The sequence below is a fragment of the Stenella coeruleoalba genome, assembly GCF_951394435.1.
Source record: "Stenella coeruleoalba genome assembly, chromosome: 2".
In the NCBI taxonomy this organism is placed as follows: Eukaryota; Metazoa; Chordata; class Mammalia; order Artiodactyla; family Delphinidae; genus Stenella; species Stenella coeruleoalba.
Window position 1 is genome coordinate 93,393,053 of NC_137147.1, and position 22,960 is coordinate 93,416,012.

Genomic DNA, 22,960 nt, shown 5'->3' on the forward strand with positions numbered 1-22,960 from the left:
CTGTGTGTGTCTTTCTCCCTCAAGTCAGTCTCTTGTAGGCAGCATATTATAGGTTCTTGGTTTGTTTGTTTTTTTAATCCAATCTGATACTTTAAGTCTTTTGATCAGAACATTTAGTCCATTGACCTTTAAAGTAATTATTGATAGGTATGTACTCTTAGCCATTTTAAATCTTGTTTTCCATTTGATTTTGTAGTTCTTCCTTGTTCATTTCTTTTTGTTTTTCCTTTTGTGGTTTGATGATTTTCTTTTGTAGTATGCTTGAGTTCCCTTCTTTTTTATTTTTGTGAGTCTTTTATATGTTTTTGATTTGTGGTTACCATGGAGTTCAAGTATGTTGACCCATAACTGTATCTATTTGCTTTAAGCTGGTAGTCACTCAAGTTCAAACCCATTCTAAAAGAGGTACATTTTTATACTTCCCCTCCCGTATTTTGTGATATTATGTCCTATTTTACACCTTTATGCTTATCCTTTTACTATTAATTGTAGTTATAATCACTTTTACAATTTTTGTATTGTTCTTTAGTCTATGTATTGGCTTACTTAAGTGATCTTCAATCTTTTTATATATTTACCTTTCCTATTGTGATTTTCCCTTTTCCATAGTTACTTGCTTCTTTTCTATTTAGAGAAGACCTTTAAATATTTCTTTCAGCATAGGTTTAATATTGCTGAATTCTTTCAGTGTTTACTTGTCTGAGAAATTCTTTATCTCTTTTTCTATTCTAGATGTTAATCTTACTGGGTAGTGTATTCTAGGTTCAGGTATTTCCCTTTCAGGAGTTTTGAATATATCATGCCACTCCCTTCTGGCCTGCAAAGTTTCTGGAAAGAAATCAGCTGATAGCCTTATGGAGGTTCCCTTGTACCTGACTTTGCTTTTCTCTTGCTGCCTTTAGAATCCTCTCTTTAACTTTTGCCATTTTAATTATGATATGTCTTGGTGTGGATCTGTTTGAGTCCATCTTGTTTGGGACCCTCTGTTTTTCCTGTACCTAGATATGTTTCCTCCTTTAGGTTTGTGAAGTTTTCACCTATAATTTCTTCAAATACATTTTTGATCCCCTTTTCTCTGTCTTCTCCTTCTGGAACCCCTATTATGTGTAGGTCAGCATGCTTTGTATTATCTCTTACATCTCTTTTTTTTTTTTTTCATGAATGTGTTTTTTTTTTTTAACATCTTTATTGGAGTATAATTGCTTTACAATGGTATGTTAGTTTCAGCTTCACAACAAAATGAATCAGTTATATATATACATATATTCCCATATCTCTTCCCGCTTGCATCTCCCTCCCTCCCACCCTCCCTATCCCACCCCTCCAGGCAGTCACAAAGCACCGAGCTGATCTCCCTGTGCTATGCGGCTGCTTCCCACTAGCTATCTACCTTACGTTTGGTAGTGTATATATGTCCATGCCTCTTTATCGCTTTGTCACCGTTTACCCTTCCCCCTCCCCATAGTCTCAAGTCCATTCTCTAGTAAGTCTGTGTCTTTATTCCTGTTTCACCCCTAGGTTTTTCATGACATTTTTTTTTTTAATTCCATATATATGTGTTAGCATACGGTATTTGTCTCTCTCTTTCTGACTTACTTCACTCTGTATGACAGACTCTAGGTCTATCCACCTCATTACAAATAGCTCAATTTCGTCTCTTTTTATGGCTGAGTAATATTCCATTGTATATATGTGCCACATCTTCTTTATCCATTCATCCGATGATGGACACTTAGGTTGTTACATCTCTTATGTTGCTTCTGTGAATGAAAAAATGTCTTCTGCCGTATCAGTAAACAAAGGGTGTTGCAGCTGTCAAGCCCCCCCCCCCCCCCGCCACCGCCCTGACGGTGAGCCCTGAGGGAACTCAGGATGGAGACAAAAGGGATGCCTGCTGACAAGCCCTCAGCCACTGCAGCGACCCTCATCAGTGCACCCTGAGGAGACTCAGGATTGGAAAGAACAGGATACTGGTCCTAGATAGCTAAGGAGCGTATCAAAGAAATAGTTTCAATGAGCCCAGACTCTTGCATCTTCCCATACATAGAAAAGTCCTGAGTTTATTAACTTAAGGTATCTGTTTTTTTTTTAAATTAATACCAATCTTTTGAAGTTCCAACTACCTGGTCTTTATTTCAAGAACTCCTGTATATCCTGGCTCATCCCTTACTTCTTTGGAGCAGTCCCTTAGAGCTATCTGAGAGGCTGCGTCCTGGTCCTAAGTCCTCAGTTTTGTCTGCCAAATAAAACACAAGTCTCAACTTTTAGGTTGCGCATTCTTTTTTCAGTTGACACTCATTTTCTTTCATCTATCTTCCTGTCTGATGTTACATTTGTGTGATTTTCATTATCCTGTCTTTCAGATCACTTGTTCATTCTTCTGTGCCATTTAGTCTGCTATTCATTGCTCCTAGATTGATTTTTAATCTCGGCAATTGAATTGCCTAATTTTGATTGGTCCATCTTTATAGTTTTTAGTTCCTTGTTACAGTGATCTGCTTTTCTATTGATAATCTTTCTTAATTACTTTAGCAATTTAATTACCTCTTTTTTGAACTCAGGGTTTAATAGAATGGTGAGATCTGATTATTTGTTCTTCCAGGTGATTTTTCTTTTTCTTTTAATTGGGAGTAGTTCCTCTGTCTTTTCATTTTACTTAACTTTCTCTGTCTCTGTGAATTTAGGAGAAACAGTTATTATCGTGGTCTTGAAGTGGTGTTTTTTTGTGGGAGGATACCTGTGTAGACTGCGTGTATCTGATATTTTTGGTGTGAGGGCTGTTTTTGGTGCAGATGTCAGCCATGTCTTTCCTCAGAGTGTGCTGGCTGTTAGCCCCTTGGTAGGGTATGTGGTTGATATTGTAGTATTGAGAGGCTATACGGGATGTGAGGTGGGTATTCCTCTTTGCTCCATGGTTGTCACCACCATGTCAGGGGCAGGGTCTGCTCAATAGTTGTTGGAGTAGAAGCCCTGAGGGTTGGGTTTGATCAGGCTCCATTGCCCTTGAGTGCTCCATTTGCCCTGCCCCAAAGGAGATGATTGCTGAAGTAAGTGAGGCAATCCAGATTTTCTGATCCCAATGGTCACAGAGGACTTATGTGCCACCTGTGTAGGCTTCTGTGGTTCCACTCAGAAGCTGCCCAAAGTCACGCCCCTTTCTGTTATGTTCATCCCAGATCTAGTACAAGGCTGTGGTGTGGAGTAAGCTGGGGCGGGGGGGTCAGGGCATTGTGGCTGCAGGAATTGAGATGGCTGCACTGCCACTTGAGATCTGGGTTGCCTCTGTGGAAGACTTCTCCCATGACCTGTCTGCTCCAGATCTAACACTAAGCCATGTTGTGGAGTGCACAGGCACTCTGCCTGGAAAATAACCACTGCAGACTCCTTCCCAGTGCCTGTCTGCTGGAGATTTAGCACTTAGCTGATGCACATTATTGTAGTGCCACTCCGTGTGCACTGATGCTGTCCACTGCGTACCCACCCACTGCCCCATACATGTGCTGACAGTGGGCTTTGCAGCTCCACCCGGATCACACCCCAGGCCCTCCAGGCTGTCTCTGCATAGCTGAACCTAATCTTTGCTCAAATCTCACATCAGGTTGTGGTGTGGAGTGAGTAGGGGCCAGGGTTTTTGCCTCTTCAGATTGGGAAGTACAGTGAGGCTGCAGCCGCCAGTGCAAGGCTCTCTCTACCCTGATTGTTAGCAAGCCAGCATGTGCACGCTCCTCATGAGTAGTGTCTAGGCTTCTCCAGCCTTTGTGTCTGTCTCAGTGGATTTCCCAGCAGGCAAGGGGGCTTGTCTCCTCCGTGCGGGATTCCAGAACTCAGATGCCCAGATTGTGGCTCAACCTGCTCACTCCCCTGGGTGCCAGTCCACCTGTGTGGACCTTCTGTTCCTTACAGATCCCTCCCAAGAGCACAAGGCACAATCCAAAGCCTTTTTATTCCATCCTACTCGTGCACATGGAGATCTTTCTTACAGCTTTGGTTGATAGGAGTGCTTCTGCCAGGTTCCAGTTAGTCTTCCATGAGAATTGTTCTACATGTAGATGTGTTTTTGATATGTTTGTGGGGGGAGGTGAGCTCTCCATCCTCCTACTCTGCCATCTTGATAATGCCCAATGGTAATTTTTTGGTGAAGAGGAGAGCTTTTTGCTGATTGACGGTTTAGGGAATTGGACACTATAACAAAAGGCAAAAGGAGCAGAGTTTCTATAGGCTCTGGAAGAGAATACTAAGTACAGACCTCATTTGTGACAATAAAATGAGCACTGGACTTGGGATCAGAAAATCTGGATTTGAGTCCTTCTCATTGGGTCCCCTGGTTTCCACTCTTTTTCTTCATTCTTTTTAAAATGTTTTAAACTTTTTATATAATTTTTAGAGGTTAATTTCTCTTTGCAGTTATTACAAAATATTGGCTATATTCTCCGTGTTGTACAGTATATCCTTGAGCCTATCTTATACCCAATAGTTTGCACCTCCCACTGCCCCCACCCCTCCCCAACTGGTAACCACTAGTTTGTTCTCTATTTCTTTATGTTTCTTTTTGTTGTATTTACTAGTTTGTTATATTTTTTAGATCTCACATATAAGTGATATACAGTATTTGTCTTTCTCTGTCTGACTTATTTCACTTAGCATAATGCCCTCCAAGTCCATCCATGTTGCTGCAAGTGGCAAAATTTCATCCTTTATTTATGGCTGAGTAGCATTCTGTTGTATATACACGTACCACATCTTCTTTATCCATTCATCTGTTGATGGACACTTAGGTTGCTTCCGTGTCTTGGCAATTGTAAATAATGCTTCTATGAACATTGGAGGGGGGGCGGTGCATGTATCTTTTTGACTTAGTGTTTTGGGGGATTTTTGGATATATACCCAGGAGTGAAATTGCTGGGTCCCTGGCTTCCACTCTCATCCCCCCAGAAACCATTCTCCACACAGCAGCCAGAGTGATTATTTCAAAAAGTAAATTAGATCAACTTATCTTCCTGCCTAAACCCTCTATTGACTTCCTATTGTACCTAAATTGCACATACTTCATTAGTATTTGATAACTTGTTTTCTTGGAAGGGGGTTTTGGGAGGAAAGATAAGAGCCTTGATTTGTAGCATTTGCCAGTTTCCATGTTGTAAATACTCCCATTATGGCCAATATAAACATACCAACTTGATGGTTAATAGCTCACAAAATTCCTGAAACCAGAACAATTCACTTTTATGAGCTGAAATGAGCTGGAATCAACATACCCCCTGCTTAAAACCCAGCTTCTTACTGTGGCCCTTGTGGCCCAGCATGGTCTGCTGTCTTAGCTCAATGTGCCACAGCCAAATACTACAGCCTGGGTAGCTTAAAAATCAGAAATTAATTTTCTTATGGTTATGGAGGCTCAAATTCCCAGATCAGTGTCTGGTCAATTCAGTTCTTGGTGAGGAGCCCCTTCGTGGCTTGCAGACGGCTGCCTTCTCACTGTGTCCTCACGTGGTGGAACGAGCTCTCTGGTATCTCTTCTTATAATGACAGTTATAACCTCACTTAACCTTAATTACTTTGGTAAACATCCTGTTGTCACATATAGTCACATTGGTGTTTAGGGCTTCAACACATGAGTTTTGGAGGGACACAATCCCGTCCATAACATCTTCATTCCTCATCATTTTCATCTGTTTCATGCTCCTCTCTGATCATGAGAATGCAGTCATACCACCTGTGAGCCCTCAACTACTCCAAGCTTGATCCCACCCAAGGCCTTCTTACTTGCTGTTCCCTCTATCTAGAACTTTCTTCTCCTGATCTTGACTGGTTACTCTGTCAATCTGATCTTAACTTAAATATCTCAGGTGATTTACCCGACCATCTAACACTAAAATAGAGCCCCCAAACCCATTATATCTCATCACCTGGTTTATTTCCTTCTCAGCTCTTACCACTATCTGAAATGGTCTTACTCATTATCTCTTAACTTATTTTCTGTTCAACATATAGGTAAAAGGAAATAGGCACTTAGAACAGGAACTGGCTACCTAGCGTGTGCTCAATATAAGTTTATCAAAGAAAGAAATGAGTAATAGGGCAAGAATAAATTATTTTTGTTGCAAGACAGTAGTTACTTAAGCATTAGGAAAAACTTAATTCAGTTCTGGACATCTACAAAATTGGTTTCAGCGGTTTTGTTTTTAGTTGACATAGTTTAATTTTGATGTGGAAATGAGTGTAGATAGACCTCTTAGGACAAGATTAGGACCGTCTTTTCTTCAAAATGAACTATCTGAAAGACCACTGAGCCAGGAAGAGAGAAGTGGAGGAAGAAGAAGGAAAGATGCACTGGGCCATCCATTTTCCTAAGGGCCGTGGGAAGAGAGGACCAAAGGAAGAGCAAAGAAAGATCATGGACACTCTCTGAGCCCCTTCGCTGCCCCTTCCATGTGTGGTTCTATCCAGTACTCCAGTCTCTGTCTAATCAAAGGATCCTGGGAGGCATATGTTATACTCACTTTTACAAATGGGTCAAACTAGGCTCTGGGAAGTTAAGCCGCTTGCCCCACAACACACAGGTGATAAATAGCAGAGCTAGGATTTTAGTCTAGGTTCAACTAAGTTCAGCCTTTGCCTGACTGTGCACGTCCAGTGGAGGGAGCAGGCTCTTTTTCAGGGAAAACTCCCTGAGCGAAGAAACCACAGAAGTGATGATGGAAGATGCCTGAGAGATTTTTGTTGTGGGATCCTTTTTCTTAATATATTGGGAGGCATGAAGGGACATATCTGCATTGTCTGACTCCTTGTAAGAGTTTGCTGTGAGCATCAGAAGGGTGGAGAAAGCACGTGGAATTGATCCCTATATCAGGAAGAAATTCCAGGATTCCCAGGAGAGTTTTGTAGCACTTTGTATGAGAAGGACAAGATGCCCTCTGGTAGCTTCTGTGAGCGTCACAAGTGCTGTGGCTCTTTGGAATCATACAGTGTGGTATTCACAGCCTTGGGGCAAGTGGCTGCTTGGCTTGGGGCTTCAGTGGACTGTTCGTGCAACAGAACGAGTACAGGGGAGGACGGGGTGCATTTCCTTCCAAGGCCTTCCCCTCAGGGTCCGAGGGGAGTTACAGCCATGCAGGGAACGGAAGACCTGACCAAACAGGAATGAAGACTCTATAAGCACAGGTGCAGAGTATGGTGGGTGAGGTTTTGGGTGTGAAGTAGGAATATAAAAACCTTACCTGATCAGTGCTTCTGGAATTTTAACTTGCAACCAAAGTGCTTGGAGATCATGTTGCAATGCAGATTCAGGCTCGGCAGGTCTGGGATGGGCCTGAGAGTCTTCATCCTAACAGGCTCCCAGGTGCTGCTACTGCTTCTCTATGAACCTCACTACTATACTCTTTGCTCACCTTGGACCACCTAGGTCTGCATCAGCATGACCCGGGAGCCTGTTAGAGACGCAGAAGCTCAGGCTCCATCCACATCTACTGAGTCAGGATCCCACATGTACTTAGTAACAAAATCCCCAGGTGACTGGTGACTCAGATGTTCAAGCTTAGGAAACATTTCTCTAGAAACTGAGAAGTGCCAGTCATGTGCTGGGGAGTGGGGCGTAGTAGGTTGAAAAATGGCACCCCAAATACGTTCACATCCAAATCTCTGGAACCTGTGAATCTGATCTTATTTGGAAAAAGAGTTTTTTCATATGTAATTAAGGATCTTGAGATGAGATCATCTTCGATTACCTTGGTTAACCCATATTTACAGATAGATCTGCTGAGGTTCATATTGCTGAGAAGACACCCAAATAATCTTCAGAATATGCACAGCTATGAAGGGAAGTTTGGCCAGGTGATATCAAACAGCTGCTGGATTTGGAGCTGGAATCCCTGGGGGGCAATCCTAGATGTGGCACTTATGGTGCGACATTGGACAAACCATACAACCTCCATGTGGTTCAGTTTCCTCATCAGAAAAATGGCGACTTCTCTGCCTTCCTTACTTAGTGTTCGGGTGAATGGGTGCATAGGGGTACAAATGAAATGATGGATGTGAAAGGGTTTAATGTTAGAGACCGTAAATGTCATGGCCCATGGTAAGCCCTTGGAGATGGAAAGCTATTAGTTGTGGCACATTAACCATTTATAACAATTCTTTCCCCTTCACACTTGCCTCAAAAACAACACACAAAGAAATATCACCCACACCTGCATCATCATGGGCAGGGATTTCTCCAAAGTGACAGTTGATTTCTATTTGCCTGTTTTTGGTTGTTTCTAGAGCACTATGAGTAGTAAAAGCAGCAAGCTGTGTTTGGGGAAGGTGGTAAGCTTACCTGAACAAAAGTGTTGGTGTCTAGGGAAAGTGTTAATTTCCACTGGGAAAGGAGGTACTAGTGAGCCTGATCCAGCTCATGGATGACTTCGGTTTGTCTGACACTGAATTTTAGAACATTGAACTTCAAGGCCTTTGGGTGAGATGTGCTCCTTTTCTCCCACAGGCTCTGTTTACAGTTGGCCTGATCATAGGTGCCTCACTCTTCTAGACACCGCTGTATAGGTAGCACCAGCTTCATGTGTGGGTGAAGTAGGTGCTATTATTTTAGGGGTATCTGGAAGGCAACACCTCCGCTCCTCCCTCCTCTCCTTCCACACGCCCTGCTTCTGGTGCTTATAATTCTTTCAGGCAATGCCTTGGAAAAACAAAAACCTATGTTGGAAGGGAGGAAAACATTTTGAATATTAGCTATGCTTTATAACATGGGTAGATAAGTTTAGCAGATCAAGAAAAAAATCAGGGGGGGGCAGGTTTTGATAAGAGAACTTGAGACACCAAGCCTGTGTGTTGGGGTTTGTGTGGGTAGGTTTGATAAACTCTATGAAGCAGGTAGCAAAGGAATATAAATGGATGGAAGGGCAGAATTTATCTGTAAAATGGGGGTGTACCTGCCTCACAGTATTGTTGAGAGAATTAAATGAAATGATTATGTGAAGGACTTAATATAATAAGAAAGTAAGTACAGTTACTATTGTTTTTCTTGGTCTGAAAGAATGAACACATGTCACAATAAACTGGAATGGGAAAGAGGCAGAAAAGTGAAGTGTTCTCACCTCCTCATCCATCCAAGCTGCACTAGGCTAGAAGAGGAAGCCTCCGTGCCTGTGTCTGGCTGGGTCTCCTCCATGCCAAACACCTGGCCATTTGGAAATAACCAGATGAGTGACTATTTCATTCATAGCTAACATCCTTGCCAAAGGAAGAGACTGCCTAACAGCTGTCTCCATCACAATGGGCTTCTTAGCACTTGTCAGTTTGGCCTAAATGGAGAGAATGTTATGGCCATCATGAGGTCTAGTTTGCCCCTGTGTGTTTATAGTAAATTACTACTCTTTTCTCCACTGTCTAATTTTTTCATGCAGTACCACATCTGACATGAATTGAAATTGTGCAAAACTAGAAGCGTTCCTAGTGGTTAGGTAATAGCTTAATGGAATCTGATAATTTCCAGTTGAGGCAGCTGATGGAATCCACACGTTAATACTACCACCTCACACTAAGTGAAGTTTTACAGCACTTTCCCATGCACTACCTCTCTTGAGAAGGAGCCTCCAAACATGCATGGAAGTGGGTAAGGCAGGTAGAATCATCCAGATTTTCTGGACGAAGTAACTAAAGTACTTCCTGACTTAGATTCCTTGGGTAATGAGGCAGGGAATGAGCAAGGCTTGAAAGGGGTTTACCCAACACCACCTGGGGGAGAGCCAGGAACCTGGGACTACACTCAGCCTTCCAGCAGTGAGTCCTGCTGCAAAGAGGTGGCATGATGGAGGGGCCAAGACTTTGGGATGAGAAATGGACTAGAATCCAGCTCCTTTACTGGCTGGGCCCTTGAGGGCAAGTCTCACCAAATCCCTGGGCCTCTGTCTTGTCATGAACAATGTGGGGCTTCCTGGGGCAATCATACTAATGTGAGAGTTGTCATGAAGCTTAAAATGGGATCGTAATGTTGAAGCATCTGGCACATCTTCTGCCCCCTCCACTGCATGAAAAGAGGTTTCAGGGTGTCATGATCAGCCTAATTACTGAGCATCATCATTTTCAGGCCCAAGGCTTACTGAGAGGTTGCCCTATACCAGACACTGTGCTGAGAGCTCACATAAATTTATCCCTTGTAATCGCCACATCAACCTTATGAGGAATTTATTATCCCCATTGGATTGATGAGAAAAGTGAGGTATGAAAGACTAAACAGTTTGACCAAAGCATACATTTAAGAAATGGCTGAGCCCAGATTCAAGGCTTCACCACCTCCTTATTTACAGAGTCGTTGAGCTGAAAGGAACTTTAAAAATCACCTGGGCCACAGGCTGAACTTCCATGTCTCATAACTTAAGAACTTTGTTACAAGAAATGTTTTATTAATAAATTAAAATACTAAGGTTGTGAAACATTTGCTTTGGCTTATAATTAGAGTAGATTTAAGGTTATTTTTGCAGTAATTCTTATACTTATATTCTTATAATAATTTTGACTTGTACTTTGAAATGCTTTCTTGGTGGAAGAGAAAGAGGCAGGTATACCTAATGGGCAGGGCTTGATGACCAGGTTGCCTTATCTAAATGTACTCCTTTTGTCTGTTGACCTGGTGGAAACAGGGTATGGCAGTGACTCCCTAAATGTAAGCCAAAACCTGCTAAAAGCTGCAGTAAGGGAATGAGTGATATCTTGTTTGCCTTGAGCCATGGAGGGTTCAGCTCTTGACTTTGCTTTTTGAGCTAAGTCCAACTGAAAGTACTGCAAATTACATTCAACTCCTTACTTTGACAAAGTTTAATTTAGCAAGTCTTTTTGCAAATACAGGTGAGAGATTCAGTCCCAGAGACCAACTAATACAGGAGATTGAGGAGGGCCCAGCTAACATTCTTTCCAGTGGGTCAATGCCACACACTTCTATGGAATATTAGCACCATGAATGGTGAGGGGTGCTGCTTAGAAATAAAAAGTGACAACTTCCAACTGGCATTTCCCATTATGTGGGATCTTTCTGAATGAGATGATTTTCCACTTGTGGGAGGGAGGAGTAAGATGTCAATGAAGGCAGAAGGGGGTTTCTAGAACATCCAAAGGCAGGAGACTACAGTTGTTCTCACAATTTGAAAATGATAGAGCCCTCATATGCATTCATTTCACTAATAATTTATACATCCTAGTTCTTTGAGAGCTGGTGAAAACAGAATACACAGCACATTCAGAGTGACAATTAAATATTTAACAATGAGGCAAAATTTTGAAGAGAAAACAGAATTTTCAAATATATGTTCATCAGCCCACTGAAAAGTCAATGATATTCCAAATTCCTTAAGCCTGTACAAACATATGAGGTTTGTCAATACAGGACAGAGTGAGAAGTTGAACAATTGCCCAGATAATTTGTTTCTGGGAGAGTTTGCTTAGATCATGCAAACTAGTACTTTCCCTCTCCCCTTCCCCCCCACCCCTGTTTTCCCCTAGCATATTTTTGTATCTGCATTTATCTATATACAACCATATCCACCTTCCAATTCACTTTGACTGTATAGACAGACTGTGGCCTTGGCTACATATATGCACATTAAATACAGTAGATGTTCAAGGGAATTAGATGGATGGAGTACACTGGTCCAAAGTCTGTTTTTCTCTACTGTGCAGCTCCAGCCAAGGACAAAGTAAACTGTTTGTTAATAATCACCAGGTGAATTAACGAAGACACACTAAGTCTAAAATCCTTGCTTTTCTTTCAGGGATCTGAATTGATTGGATACTCATCTAGACCTGACTACAGACATATCCAGATACACAGATGTATTTTCACATATGTTTACATCATATAGATGATCCAGATAATTCCAATTTCAAATATTTGCTTCTTTACTAATGCCCATCCTTGAATTCTTAGGATACCTGCCTCCCCTTTACTTAGTTTCTGGGTCAGTTAGAGTATCTCTGAGCCAGAGTGTCAATTCAGTGTTGATCTTGAAAGTAAATATGGGGAGAAAGAATGGGGGACGGGCGTGGATTCCAAAAGAAAGAAAAGACCTCCCACTCTCAGGAGTTTGCACTCTCATTTTATACTCAGCTGTTGCCCTATTGCAAAGCAGCAGGATAAGAAGAATATTCAGGTTGACTCAATGAAAAACATTTACATGTTTGTAAATGAGTTTAGTTTTTTTTGTTTTTAAGTGGCATTCAGCAGATACACTCTTATAGTGATATCAGTATAACACAAGGAAAGTAGTATTTGGAAATTTCACTCATCTACTTGATTCGCTCTGGACAGAAAATTCCAAGGTGTGCATTTTTCCAAGGCTATATAGTGATCCAATAAACTAGATAAATGTTAGATCTCTAAGGTAACTGTTAAATCTGAGGTAGGATAAAATGTGATTGCAGGGGTTCTACCCTAGCCATGTTCTCTACTGATCTGTTGCTTTTGGCTTTTGGGGTTATGGAAAGAAAGAGAGGGGGAGAAATGTTGAGGGAGAAGGATTATGGTATATGAGGAGCACTCCTTAGAAGTTTGAACTCACTGGGTTGTAGAATTAGATATAGATTCAGAGACTTCCCTCCGCCAAATCACTGAAGCTGTGGTAAGAATTAATAGATGCCGTTACCTGAAGTTATTTCTTAGTTACTGTACTCCTGGAGCTAAGCAACAATGCAAACATGAAAAAAGGAATTTTATTTTAATTTGAAATGCACTGTGTGAATTTTTTTTCCTACAGCAGATAAATGGTACTAATTATATATTTTACTCAGGCTATTAATAAGTTACTTGTATTACCTGAATCTACACCTATTGTATCAGAGGTAAATGGCTGAGGAATAAATTGAGAGATTGGGAAAGGGTAGTCTTCAATTTAACTTTTGCCACAGACAAATCACATGTGGATAAACAAGAGTTAATTGAATATAATTCATAGGAAAAGTCACATGCTGAATTTGTAAGCATTTCTCCAAAGGTGTGAATATTGCGGTCCCCAACCCACCGAAAACAAAATCAAAAGCCCTTTATTCACACTAGTGGGTGTGTTTAGCCCTAGGTACCCAGTGTCGGCCTGGCCTTTGTAATTGACTTGAGTGCTTCTGCCCCAGTCATTACAAAGCTCCCATCTCAGGGCAGGACAGTGAGGAGTCGGGCGTGAGTCTTGCTGATGACTTGTCTTTCCCAAAGCATGTTTTGTGGAATGGGCCTTTAGGGCTGCAGTTTCCTGCACAAATCTTGGCCTCTGTATTTTCTCCTGCAGTCTGGTTTCTGGTTTGGATGCGCCCAGATGACCGGTGTCTCCCGGCTCGCTAACACCCCACAGGAGGTAAGTGTATAAAAGGCCAGAGGCCACGGTTGTTCATGGGAGGAGGACTACCTGGCAAAGGTGGGTGTTTTCCATGTGGAATACTGTTGAGAAGTGCTCCAGGGCAGGGACTGACCAAACTTTTTTAGTGGTCGAGGCACTTGTCTGAATTTCTTGGGATGAAAATCATTCCTAGCAGGTCGCTGGTCTCATCTGGGTGCAAGGATAAGTCATTTTTCTTCTGCATCTTTTCAATACATCGACCTTGCAATGTCTGCACATGGAAGCTTCTCAGAAGTGTGACCAGGGTGACCTTCATCATCACCATGGCAATGTATTTTCCCGCACAGGCCCGGGGCCCAAAGCCAAATGGCTGAAAGTACCTGTAAGGAACCTAGGAAAATGATCAGACAATTAGCCCGAGAAGTAAAGGCTAGAGTCATGCATATCTGTTTGATTCACCCTGAAAACACTGTGAGTCAGAATGCTCGGTTTCGGCGACTTGGCCATACTGCTCCTTCACGGAGAGGAATGACTGTAACTCAGATAAGCCTCTTTCTCCCTCCAGTTTGATTCACCCTTTGTGTTACGGACACAACTTCAAACAATCCCCTGTTGTGCTTTTCATGTAAATACTCAGCTAGCTCTGTGGGAAGACCATGGCTTTACTGCTGTTCTGCCAGTCATTGAGGCAAAGATTGTTTTTGTGCCAGGGCATATAACATGATGACAAGGACAAATTTAGGCAAAGGTGTGGATTCCCTGTCTATTAGTGCCAAGGATCTAAATATATTTAGTTATACAAATATTTAATGGGGACACCTCTGCCTGTCTTGTCCCCATTTGGACTCACATAGTGCCTGACACTTAATACGCTCAGTAAGTTATTTTTGACCAATTGCCAACATGGCGTGGGTATCTAGAAATGGAATGAATTAGACAGCTGGTTTTACTAAGATCATATTTCCATATGCAAATGGAAAAAGGGGACACAGAGGGAACTATCAGGATAATTCAGGTTAAAAAAGTCATTGCCTAGAATTGACATAATGGAGGCAGAATCTCCAGTACACCTCAGTTACAGAAAAAGAAGAAGCTGAGGCTCTTGTAATTACAAAGTCGTATATAGAATGAGGCCTAGTGCTTGTGGGGCCATTTGAGAAACCAAAGGCCCACTGCCAAAACCAAATCTTTTCTTCTCACTTGATTGCCATCTGAAGCAGAAGTGGATTTCCTTGACTTAGATGATGCTACGGCTGAATCTACATGGTGACAAGGTGATAAGTTTAAATGGAAAAGTTAAGTTTAAATGGGTTGGTTAAAGAAAATTTGCCTCATTTTAAGCAAATTAAGGGCCTGAATTGTTCATCTTTTGACCTATTGTGTGGCCTCCATGAAGACATTTCTGAGAGCTGGAGAGCCAGCCTCCTTGCCTTGAGGACAGACATGGTGGTCGTGTTCCAAGCTAGGGGAAATGTGTTTTCCTGGTGAGGTGTGAAGAGAATGAGTAAATAGAATGAAATATATTCATTGAAAACACAGAAACAGAGAGCACTTAAGAGGTGACATTTTCAAGAGTGGCACACTCAATTTTAAGGAAGGGCTCTTACATTCCTGGCAAAGTTTTCAAGAGTAAATTCATTGGGCTTGGGGAAAAACTCAAGTCTATGCATTCTTCCAATATTCAGGATAATGTTAGTCCCCTTTTTCACTGGGTAGCCATCGATGACATCATCCTCTAAGGCTTTGCGCATGACCAGGTCCACGACAGGCTGGTACCGCATGCTCTCATAAATAAAGTTTTCTACCACTTTTAGTTTTTGCATATCGTCAATCCTTATGTCTCTTTCACCTGTAGAAGAAGATAAAAAAAAACAAAGCTCATGTTAGTTTTAATATACGATTGGTATTAAAAATACTGTGCTTTCCATAGAACAGTTTGCTCTTGGTTGAAAAAAAATTATATCTACAATTCTAATATAAACCAGCAACCTGCATTAAATATGTTATGTTTGGTCCACAGAATGTCTTATGAAAATTCAGATTTGAAGTCAATTATCTTAACACCTGGGCTTTTCATATTAAAGTCTAAATTTCTAGAAAAATAAAAAAGGTAAAATGGGACCCACATTCCCACATGGCTCTGCAGTATCATGTAGACCTACCCAAACTGCTTCAAACATATATTTATCTGCCGCCTCTGTGGTTCTTGAGTTTTGTCCCCTACTCTAAATTCTAGAAGACGTTCATTCCTTCTCTAGTCAAAGTGAGATGGTGAGTTTAATCAGGTTCAAAGAAATTTTCTCTTCTGGTATCCTGTGCAGTCATTTGTCGGAAAATATCACTGATAGTCTCTCCTCCTCACCTCATCAAGAACAACCTGGTGTGGTAGTGTGGCAAGAACCCCCTCTCCCCACCACGACAAAAGGGGTGCCTCAGATCAGCCCTGGGTGAACTGGGGATTGACGGATCCCTCGTCTCAGCTTGGCCTCACACTCGTCAGAGAGGTTCAGATCACTCTCAGAATTGGCAAAACTTCAAAGCACCCTCAAATGGGGTATCACTTCTGCAGAATCAGAATCAACCCAGGGTCCTGAGGCAGCTCTGTCTCCTGTGCAACTATGTTATTCAGGAGTGGTCTCACTTAGAGAACTCTAACCACCCAGCCCCTCACATACTGCTCTCTGTACACTTAAGAGTTTAATGGGCTGTGTTTATCTGGGGTGGGGAGGTAGAGGGTAGATGATGGAGCAGGTAACCAAAGGTGTACCCTTGGAAGTAATTACCAGGCATGCAGGTCTAGAGGGAACACGTACACATGTGCTAGTGGTTGTTTGGACTTTCCATCTGTGGAGAGGTCTGTTGAAGCATCAAGGGATCATCATGGGGCACAAGCACTTTTCACCTCTCAAGGAATTGTATTAAAGGTTTATGATCTCAAGAGCAATTTCCCCTGTGTTGCCTGTACCTCCATCATTCTGTGACTCTCACTCCACTGAGCTTGTTTCTTGAATTCTCTTTTTCTCACGAGACTGAGAGCCCCAGGACTGCAGGGGTGGCACTGGCTTGTTCACCACGGTGCCCCTGCACCTGGCACAGGACCCATAACCTGAAAAGGGTGCTTGAGAAAACATTCCAGAATTTGAAACCCAGATGTCATTCTGACTCCTTGCTATCTACCTTCCCAGGCAGTGGCCCTCCTATGGCAATGCGTCTGCAGAACCCTTTCACATATTTAATCCGTGTATGAAATTTCCCCTTGTCATCTATTTCAAGCAGCACTCAAATGGTTTTAAAGATAAATAAGATAAAAATTTTTTAATAATATGATGCCTTTATACAGCAAAATAGGTTGTTTCCCAGGGATTCTGTAAAGTCAAGAAAGAAAAATCTATATCATTACTGATACCTCTTCACATATGTCTGAAATGTGTTCCTAAAGAGATTACTTATGTGAAGCACACTCCAAATAAGGCATTCTGTTTTCTCCAGAAAGCAATTCTGACTTCTTCTGAACGTGGCAGTGTCTCCGGGGAAGGGTGGGGATATCCAAAGCAGTGGCAGAGTGATGCTGAAGCAATGGCAGAGCAGGGAGGGGACAGAGTGGGGAAGAGCTGAGCAGGGACCTGGAGGCTCTCCTGTAGAGGAGGAGGAGAGGGTGGGGGAGGGAAACTGATCGCTCCCCTGCCTCTGCTATCATCACCCTTACCTCCTCCCTCTGCCACCACCTGGAAGAACGGGCTGCTTGAAACCCAGAAACACTGCAAAAAATGATAGCCATTTCTCTGGGTGAAAAAAGCCTTTTGTCACTGATAAGGTAGCAAATCCTTGTGGATGATCCCGTGTTTTTTAAAACACAAATAAAACCGCATATAACTCTTTTTGAATTATGGTTTTCTCAGGGTATATGCCCAGTAGTGGGATTGCTGGGTCGTATGGTAATTCTATTTTTAGTCTTTTAAGGGACCTCCATACTGTTCTCCATAGTGGCTGTATCAATTTACATTCCCACCAAAGAGTCATGTACCGAAATGTTCATTGCAACTCTATTTACAGTAGCCAGGACATGGAAGCAACCTAAGTGTCCATCAACAGATGAATGGATAAAGAAGATGTGGCACATATATACAATGGAATATTACTCAGCCATAAAAGGAAACAAAATTGAGTTATTTGTAGTGAGGTGGATGGACCTAGAGTCTGTCATACAGAGTGAAAAGTCAGAAAGAGAAAAACAAATACCGTATGCTAACACATATATATGGAATCTAAGGAAAGAAAAAAAAAGGTCATGAAGAACCTAGGGGTAAGATGGGAATAAAGACACAGACCTACTAGAGAATGGACTTGAGGATATGGGGAGGGGGAAGGGTAAGCTGTGACAAAGTGAGAGAGTGGCATGGACATATATACACTACCAAACGTAAAATAGATAGCTAGTGGGAAGCAGCTGCATAGCACAGGAAGATCAGCTCAGTGGTCTGTGACCACCTAGAGGGGTGGGATCGGGAGGGTGGGAGGGAGACGCAAGAGGGAAGAGATGGGAACATATGTATATGTATAACTGATTCACTTTGTTATAAAGCAGAAACTAACACACCATTGTAAAGCAATTATACTCCAATAAAGATGTTAAAAAAACCCCCGCATATATGTGTTTATGTGCCCATCAAAAAAGACCTTGAAGAATACACATCAAAATATTAACAGTGATTCCCCCTGGGGAATGGGAAGGAGAGTGGAAGGGATCAGGAGATACTACTTTCTGCCTTATACATCTATTATTTGAATTTTTTCCAATGAGCGTGTGTTTTTTTATATCAGAAAAACACAGAAACCTGTCTGGCATAATGAAAATATGACACAGTGAACTGCTCTATTGTTCTCTGGGTGGATTCTAATAAAGATTTTGACATAAGATTTTTAGGACCTAGAAGCTGATATTCAGAAGGAATTGTTTTCTAATCTCTATTGTTTGCTTGATAAATTCTTACCAACAACAGTCTGGATTTCCTTCATTATTGCCTCTTCAACCTGGGGGTGCTTTGCAATGAGAAACAGCATGAAGAACACAGAGACGGACATGGTGTCTGGCGCTGCGATCAGCATTTCCAATATGCACTGGTCCACATTCTCTTTTGTCAGGTCACCACGTTTCTGAACAATTGAAATGAGGAGAAACATTGGAAAAGTGAAAGGTTCAAAACAGGAGGGAGGGTGGCACTCAAGGATCAACAGACCTCAACAAAATGAAATTACAGAAATAACAAGTCTCTGGAATTGACAATGGACATTTTCATTAATAATCTTCAGCTCAAAGCTGAACAATTTAGACATGTATCTATGTATTTAGCGTCTTTGTACTCCCCTGTTTTCATATTTTATATTGTGCAGACACAGAGAAATTTAAATCTCAAAGTTCAGTCTAATCTGATTGTCTAATAGTGGGCAGTTTGGGTTGGGCATTATAGAAATACTAAACCAAGGGCTTCCCTGGTGGCGCAGTGGTTGAGAATCTGCCTGCCAATGCAGGGGCCACGGGTTTGAGCCCTGGTCTGGGAAGATCCCACATGCCGTGGAGCAACTGGGCCCGTGAGGCACAATTACTGAGCCTGTGTGTTTGGAGCCTGTGCTCCGCAACAAGAGGCCGCGATAGTGAGAGGCCCGCGCACCGTGATGAAGAGTGGCCCCAGCTTGCCACAGCTAGAGAAAGCCCTCGCCCAGAAACGAAGACCCAACATAGCCATAAATAAATAAATTTAAAAAAAAAAGAAATACTAAACCAAATATTTAAAAACAGAAACATGCAACAATTAACAAGAGGAAATTTTAAGACACCTATACACAGTCATACATGCATGTTGTGTGGGAATTATGATTAGTGCAGGTCTGTACCTCGGCAAAAATCAACTCAGTGGCAAAATCCATACAGTCTTCCAGTTTCTCTGCTGTTGAAATCCTCTGTCTTTTTTCTTCTATCAGAATTTCCATGGCATCTTTCAAATCCTTGCTGGAAGTAAAAGTAAAAATATAATCTACTTGTACTCAGTTAAGACACCTAAAAAAATGGATTCATTTGCCATTTGTTTAAATAAAACAATCTATTTAAATTGAAGCCATTAGTTCTCATGAAAACTGAATTTATACTTAATTCTTTGCAAATATCCATAAATTATGTATACATTACACTTCATATTAAGGAACCGGAGTTAGCCAACATGTCTAGGTACTGGTAGCAAAATCAAGGCTGTAACCTATAGTTAAAGGTTAAAAACTGTTACCGAAAGGCTAAATCCAATATATTTTTTAAAGTATTGGCATGATAGAGAAAGATGCATACTGTCTTTCTCACTTGTATGTGGAATCTTTCTCACTTACATGTGGAATCTTTAAAAAAGTGCAAGATCATAGATACATGGAACAGATTGTTGTTTACCAAGGCAAGAAGTTGGGGGTGGGAGCGAAATTGGTGATGGGGATTATCAAAAGGTACAAACTTCTGGCTTTAATAATAAGTCATGGGGATGTAATGTACAGTATGGTGACTATAGTTCATAATATTGTGTTGCATATTTGAAAGTTGCTAAGATAGATCTTAAAAGTTCTCATCACAAGAAAAAGTTTTGTAACTATGTATGGTGACAGATGTTAACTAGACTTTTGTGATGATCATTTTTCAGAATATATTGATACAAATATTGAATCATTATGTTGTACAACCGAAACTAGTATAATTTTAAATGTCATTCATACCTTAACAAAAAAGTATTGGCACATTGCAAGGGTATTGCAAAAGAATTTCTCTAGGTCTTTACTGCTTTAGGTCATAGGAGATATTACCTAGTTCACTAACCATTGGCAAATGTTACAGAGAGAGGAAAGTTGCTAAGATAATTTTAAAGAAACCAAAGAGAAACTGTTATACAGTCTCATGCAGCAAGTTTCTATGGGCCTGCTGACCATACAGAAGCTAAACTAATGACCAAGTTTAACTGTGGACCAATAAGACTCTTTAGACGACCACAAATTCTGACAGCAGTGAAGAGATGAACCATTTATCTTATCGATTCAAATCACAATAAGCTCCGGTAGAAACAAAGAGAAATGTTTAAAGGACCAGGTGTCCAAATCATCCACCTAATACTCATCATCCGCTTGAAATACATAAAGCAACATCAAGCTGACTACCTGGAGACTAATACTACTGAATTTCAAAACACGCAAACAGGATGAAGTTAGCTCTTCAAACAACTTTGGGAAATTGTAGAGATGGAGAATTTAAGATAGTCAGGGACATCTGGGAAAGATATGAACAGAGGGATGGGGAAAACTAACATGTTTACTACCTACTATGTGTCATGCTTTGTGCTGATTGCCCTACATAGAGGATCTCATTAACCTGTATTGCCACCACGGAGGGTATGTTATATTTTATTTCAGAGAACTTCCCAAGGACATTTGGTTACTAAGTGGTAGAGATAGGATACAAACCAGGTCTGTCTACCTCTAGATCCCCTGTGCTTTCCACTGGCGGTTAGAGGTGGCAAGTACAGTGGCTGGAAACTTACACTCTAAAAACCCACTGATTATCCAATAGGCTATTGGGCATTTGTCTAGTCTTCTGCTAGACTAGTCTGACACCAAAGCAAAGCCATTTAATGACAGTTTTAGGATCCCCCAAGATATAAGATGCATAACTAAACAAACAACACGTCTTAAAAAAGTTCATCATGAAAAAATTCTCTTGCAACTACTGTCAATTCTGACAAATTGAATTAAGTTAAATTCATTCAGAAGCAACACAACAATAAAATGATTTATGTTTCCATTTTTCCAGACATGCAAAGAGAATTTTGACTAATGATAAGGATAGGTTCAGCCAACCCTTCTCTTCAACTCAAAATACACAGCAGTGTCCTAGTTCCAGAGATGGAGCTCTCAGCCTCCTAGGGGAAAACTGCCCTGGGCCAAAGTCTTCCTTTCCTCTGTGGTCTGGCCACATGCTGCCAAATTGCTGTAAGAAGTGTTTCACCGGCAACTTAACAGCTCCCTTGCGGTCTGGAGAGGAGAAAGCTTGCCGAAGAGACCAGCAATAACTAAGACACAACACAGATCAATCCAATCTCAGCAATAAATATTCCAAAATATGTTACTTACACAGACTTTTCATACTTTCTGCGTAGCCAAGAAATCTTAAAGAAGATGTCTGGTTTGAGAAGGAGAGCTTGCCATGCATCAAAATAACCCTGGATTTTAACCACGATGGCCCTTTCTGGAAAAACAGAAAAAGATCAGAACAGATGAGGAAAAATGTGAGCCCAAGAATGGTACACTGTTCAGAGAAGATCCCCTGTAGACTCTCCTACCATCTGGGACTCTAAGCAGGTCAAGGTTCCACCTTCACTGGGTGTTTCAGCCAGGGGAATGCCACTAAACAAATCAACACTAATTTATTCTGCTTGGCATCTAAACTGGCCACGTTAACCAGAGATTTGCCAGTTTTCATGTTTGTGTTAGAGACACAGCCTAGAATCTCACATCCTTCTCCTTGGCTGAGCTGCCAACACTTTCTGTTTACCCGACCGTTTGAAATAAGTAATTAATGCTGTTATGGCCTCAATTCTGGTGCCTGGAAAGGCAAAAAGCCTCCCCACTCTGTTGTTTATATTTCGGTTCAGAGGGTGGAATTCATCTTGGAATCTTCAATGCCTTGTCCTGAGTCTTGTGCACAGTCAGATCTTAATGGATGTTCTTGAATTAAGTTGAATACTAGAGAAAAGAAAACCCCTCCTTTTTTTTCAAATTATACACAAGAGAAGGGAAGAGACATTTGCAGATGCAGAAACTGCAGTTCATAGAAATGAAGAAGTTTGCCCAACAAAGTAGAACCACTGTGGCAAGAAGTCCCTAGGCTGGAGCCTGGTTCTATCTAACCTCAGGGCCATGTCCTTTCCTCTTCGGTGCACTGGGTCCCTCAGGCCAAATGAGAGTTTAATAAGGATCCGGTGAGCAGAGGGAAATATGCATAAGTCTGTATGGGTTATGAAGGTTCTTAGACCGCAGTCTGCATCCATAAGTTAACAGAGAGCTGTACAATTCCCTTTACTTGATCCCTCCTAAGAGTCAAGGCTAGTGGGGAACCAAAGAGCAGGGACTTCTAAAATAGGTACCTGTCATATCTTAGGAGAGATGTACGTGGAACAGGCAAACAGGACTTTCAGAGTCCCTGTGTGAAAGGGGATGAGGCAAGAGGCTGTGACTAATGTCCTCAGAGTGAATGGGGCTCCCATCCTAATGTCAATCAGATGGGGTTCGTATGACTCTGGTAAGGAATCATTAAAGAGGCAGGGAGATGATTCGAGGAGAGTGGAGCGGAGAAAGGGAGGGCTTATCGCTTGTCTGCTTGTCCAAATGTGGTCAATCAGGGAGCAGGTGTGATAGCTCAGCTGGTTTGGGCAAGTGTGAAACTCGTGCCTTGTTCTTATGCCTGTGATGTTCTTCCTTCAGATCTGCACATGGCTCATCGTCACACTTCATCTGGGCTATTTTCAGACATCCTCTCCACAGAGGCCTTCCTGACCACCCTTTCTCTCCACAAGAGCTTCAGCCTCCCACTGACCTCCCCCTTCACTTTCTAGCCCTTTGCCCTGCTT

At 41.7% G+C, this 22,960-nt stretch overlaps 1 protein-coding gene and 1 long non-coding RNA gene across 3 annotated transcripts in view; one reads left to right on the forward strand and one right to left on the reverse strand.

The window, feature by feature from the left end:
* Nucleotides 1–22,960, forward strand: part of LOC307182876 — a 259,239-nt gene that overhangs the window by 167,022 nt on the left and 69,257 nt on the right. For both annotated transcript variants that reach the window (XR_013827281.1, XR_013827282.1), the window contains exon 4: nt 13,263–13,328. This is a non-coding gene — a long non-coding RNA (uncharacterized lncRNA). The remainder of the gene's footprint in view (nt 1–13,262; nt 13,329–22,960) is intronic.
* The window catches only part of LOC307182873 (aromatase), a 33,461-nt gene continuing 23,767 nt past the window's right edge, over nt 13,267–22,960 (reverse strand). The window contains exons 5-9 of the mRNA XM_079914523.1: nt 21,465–21,579; nt 19,203–19,317; nt 18,302–18,464; nt 14,918–15,159; nt 13,267–13,701 (exon numbers count right to left, since the gene is read on the reverse strand). Coding sequence (XP_079770649.1) covers nt 13,453–13,701; nt 14,918–15,159; nt 18,302–18,464; nt 19,203–19,317; nt 21,465–21,579 — 884 coding nt within the window. The 3' untranslated portion in view covers nt 13,267–13,452. The remainder of the gene's footprint in view (nt 13,702–14,917; nt 15,160–18,301; nt 18,465–19,202; nt 19,318–21,464; nt 21,580–22,960) is intronic.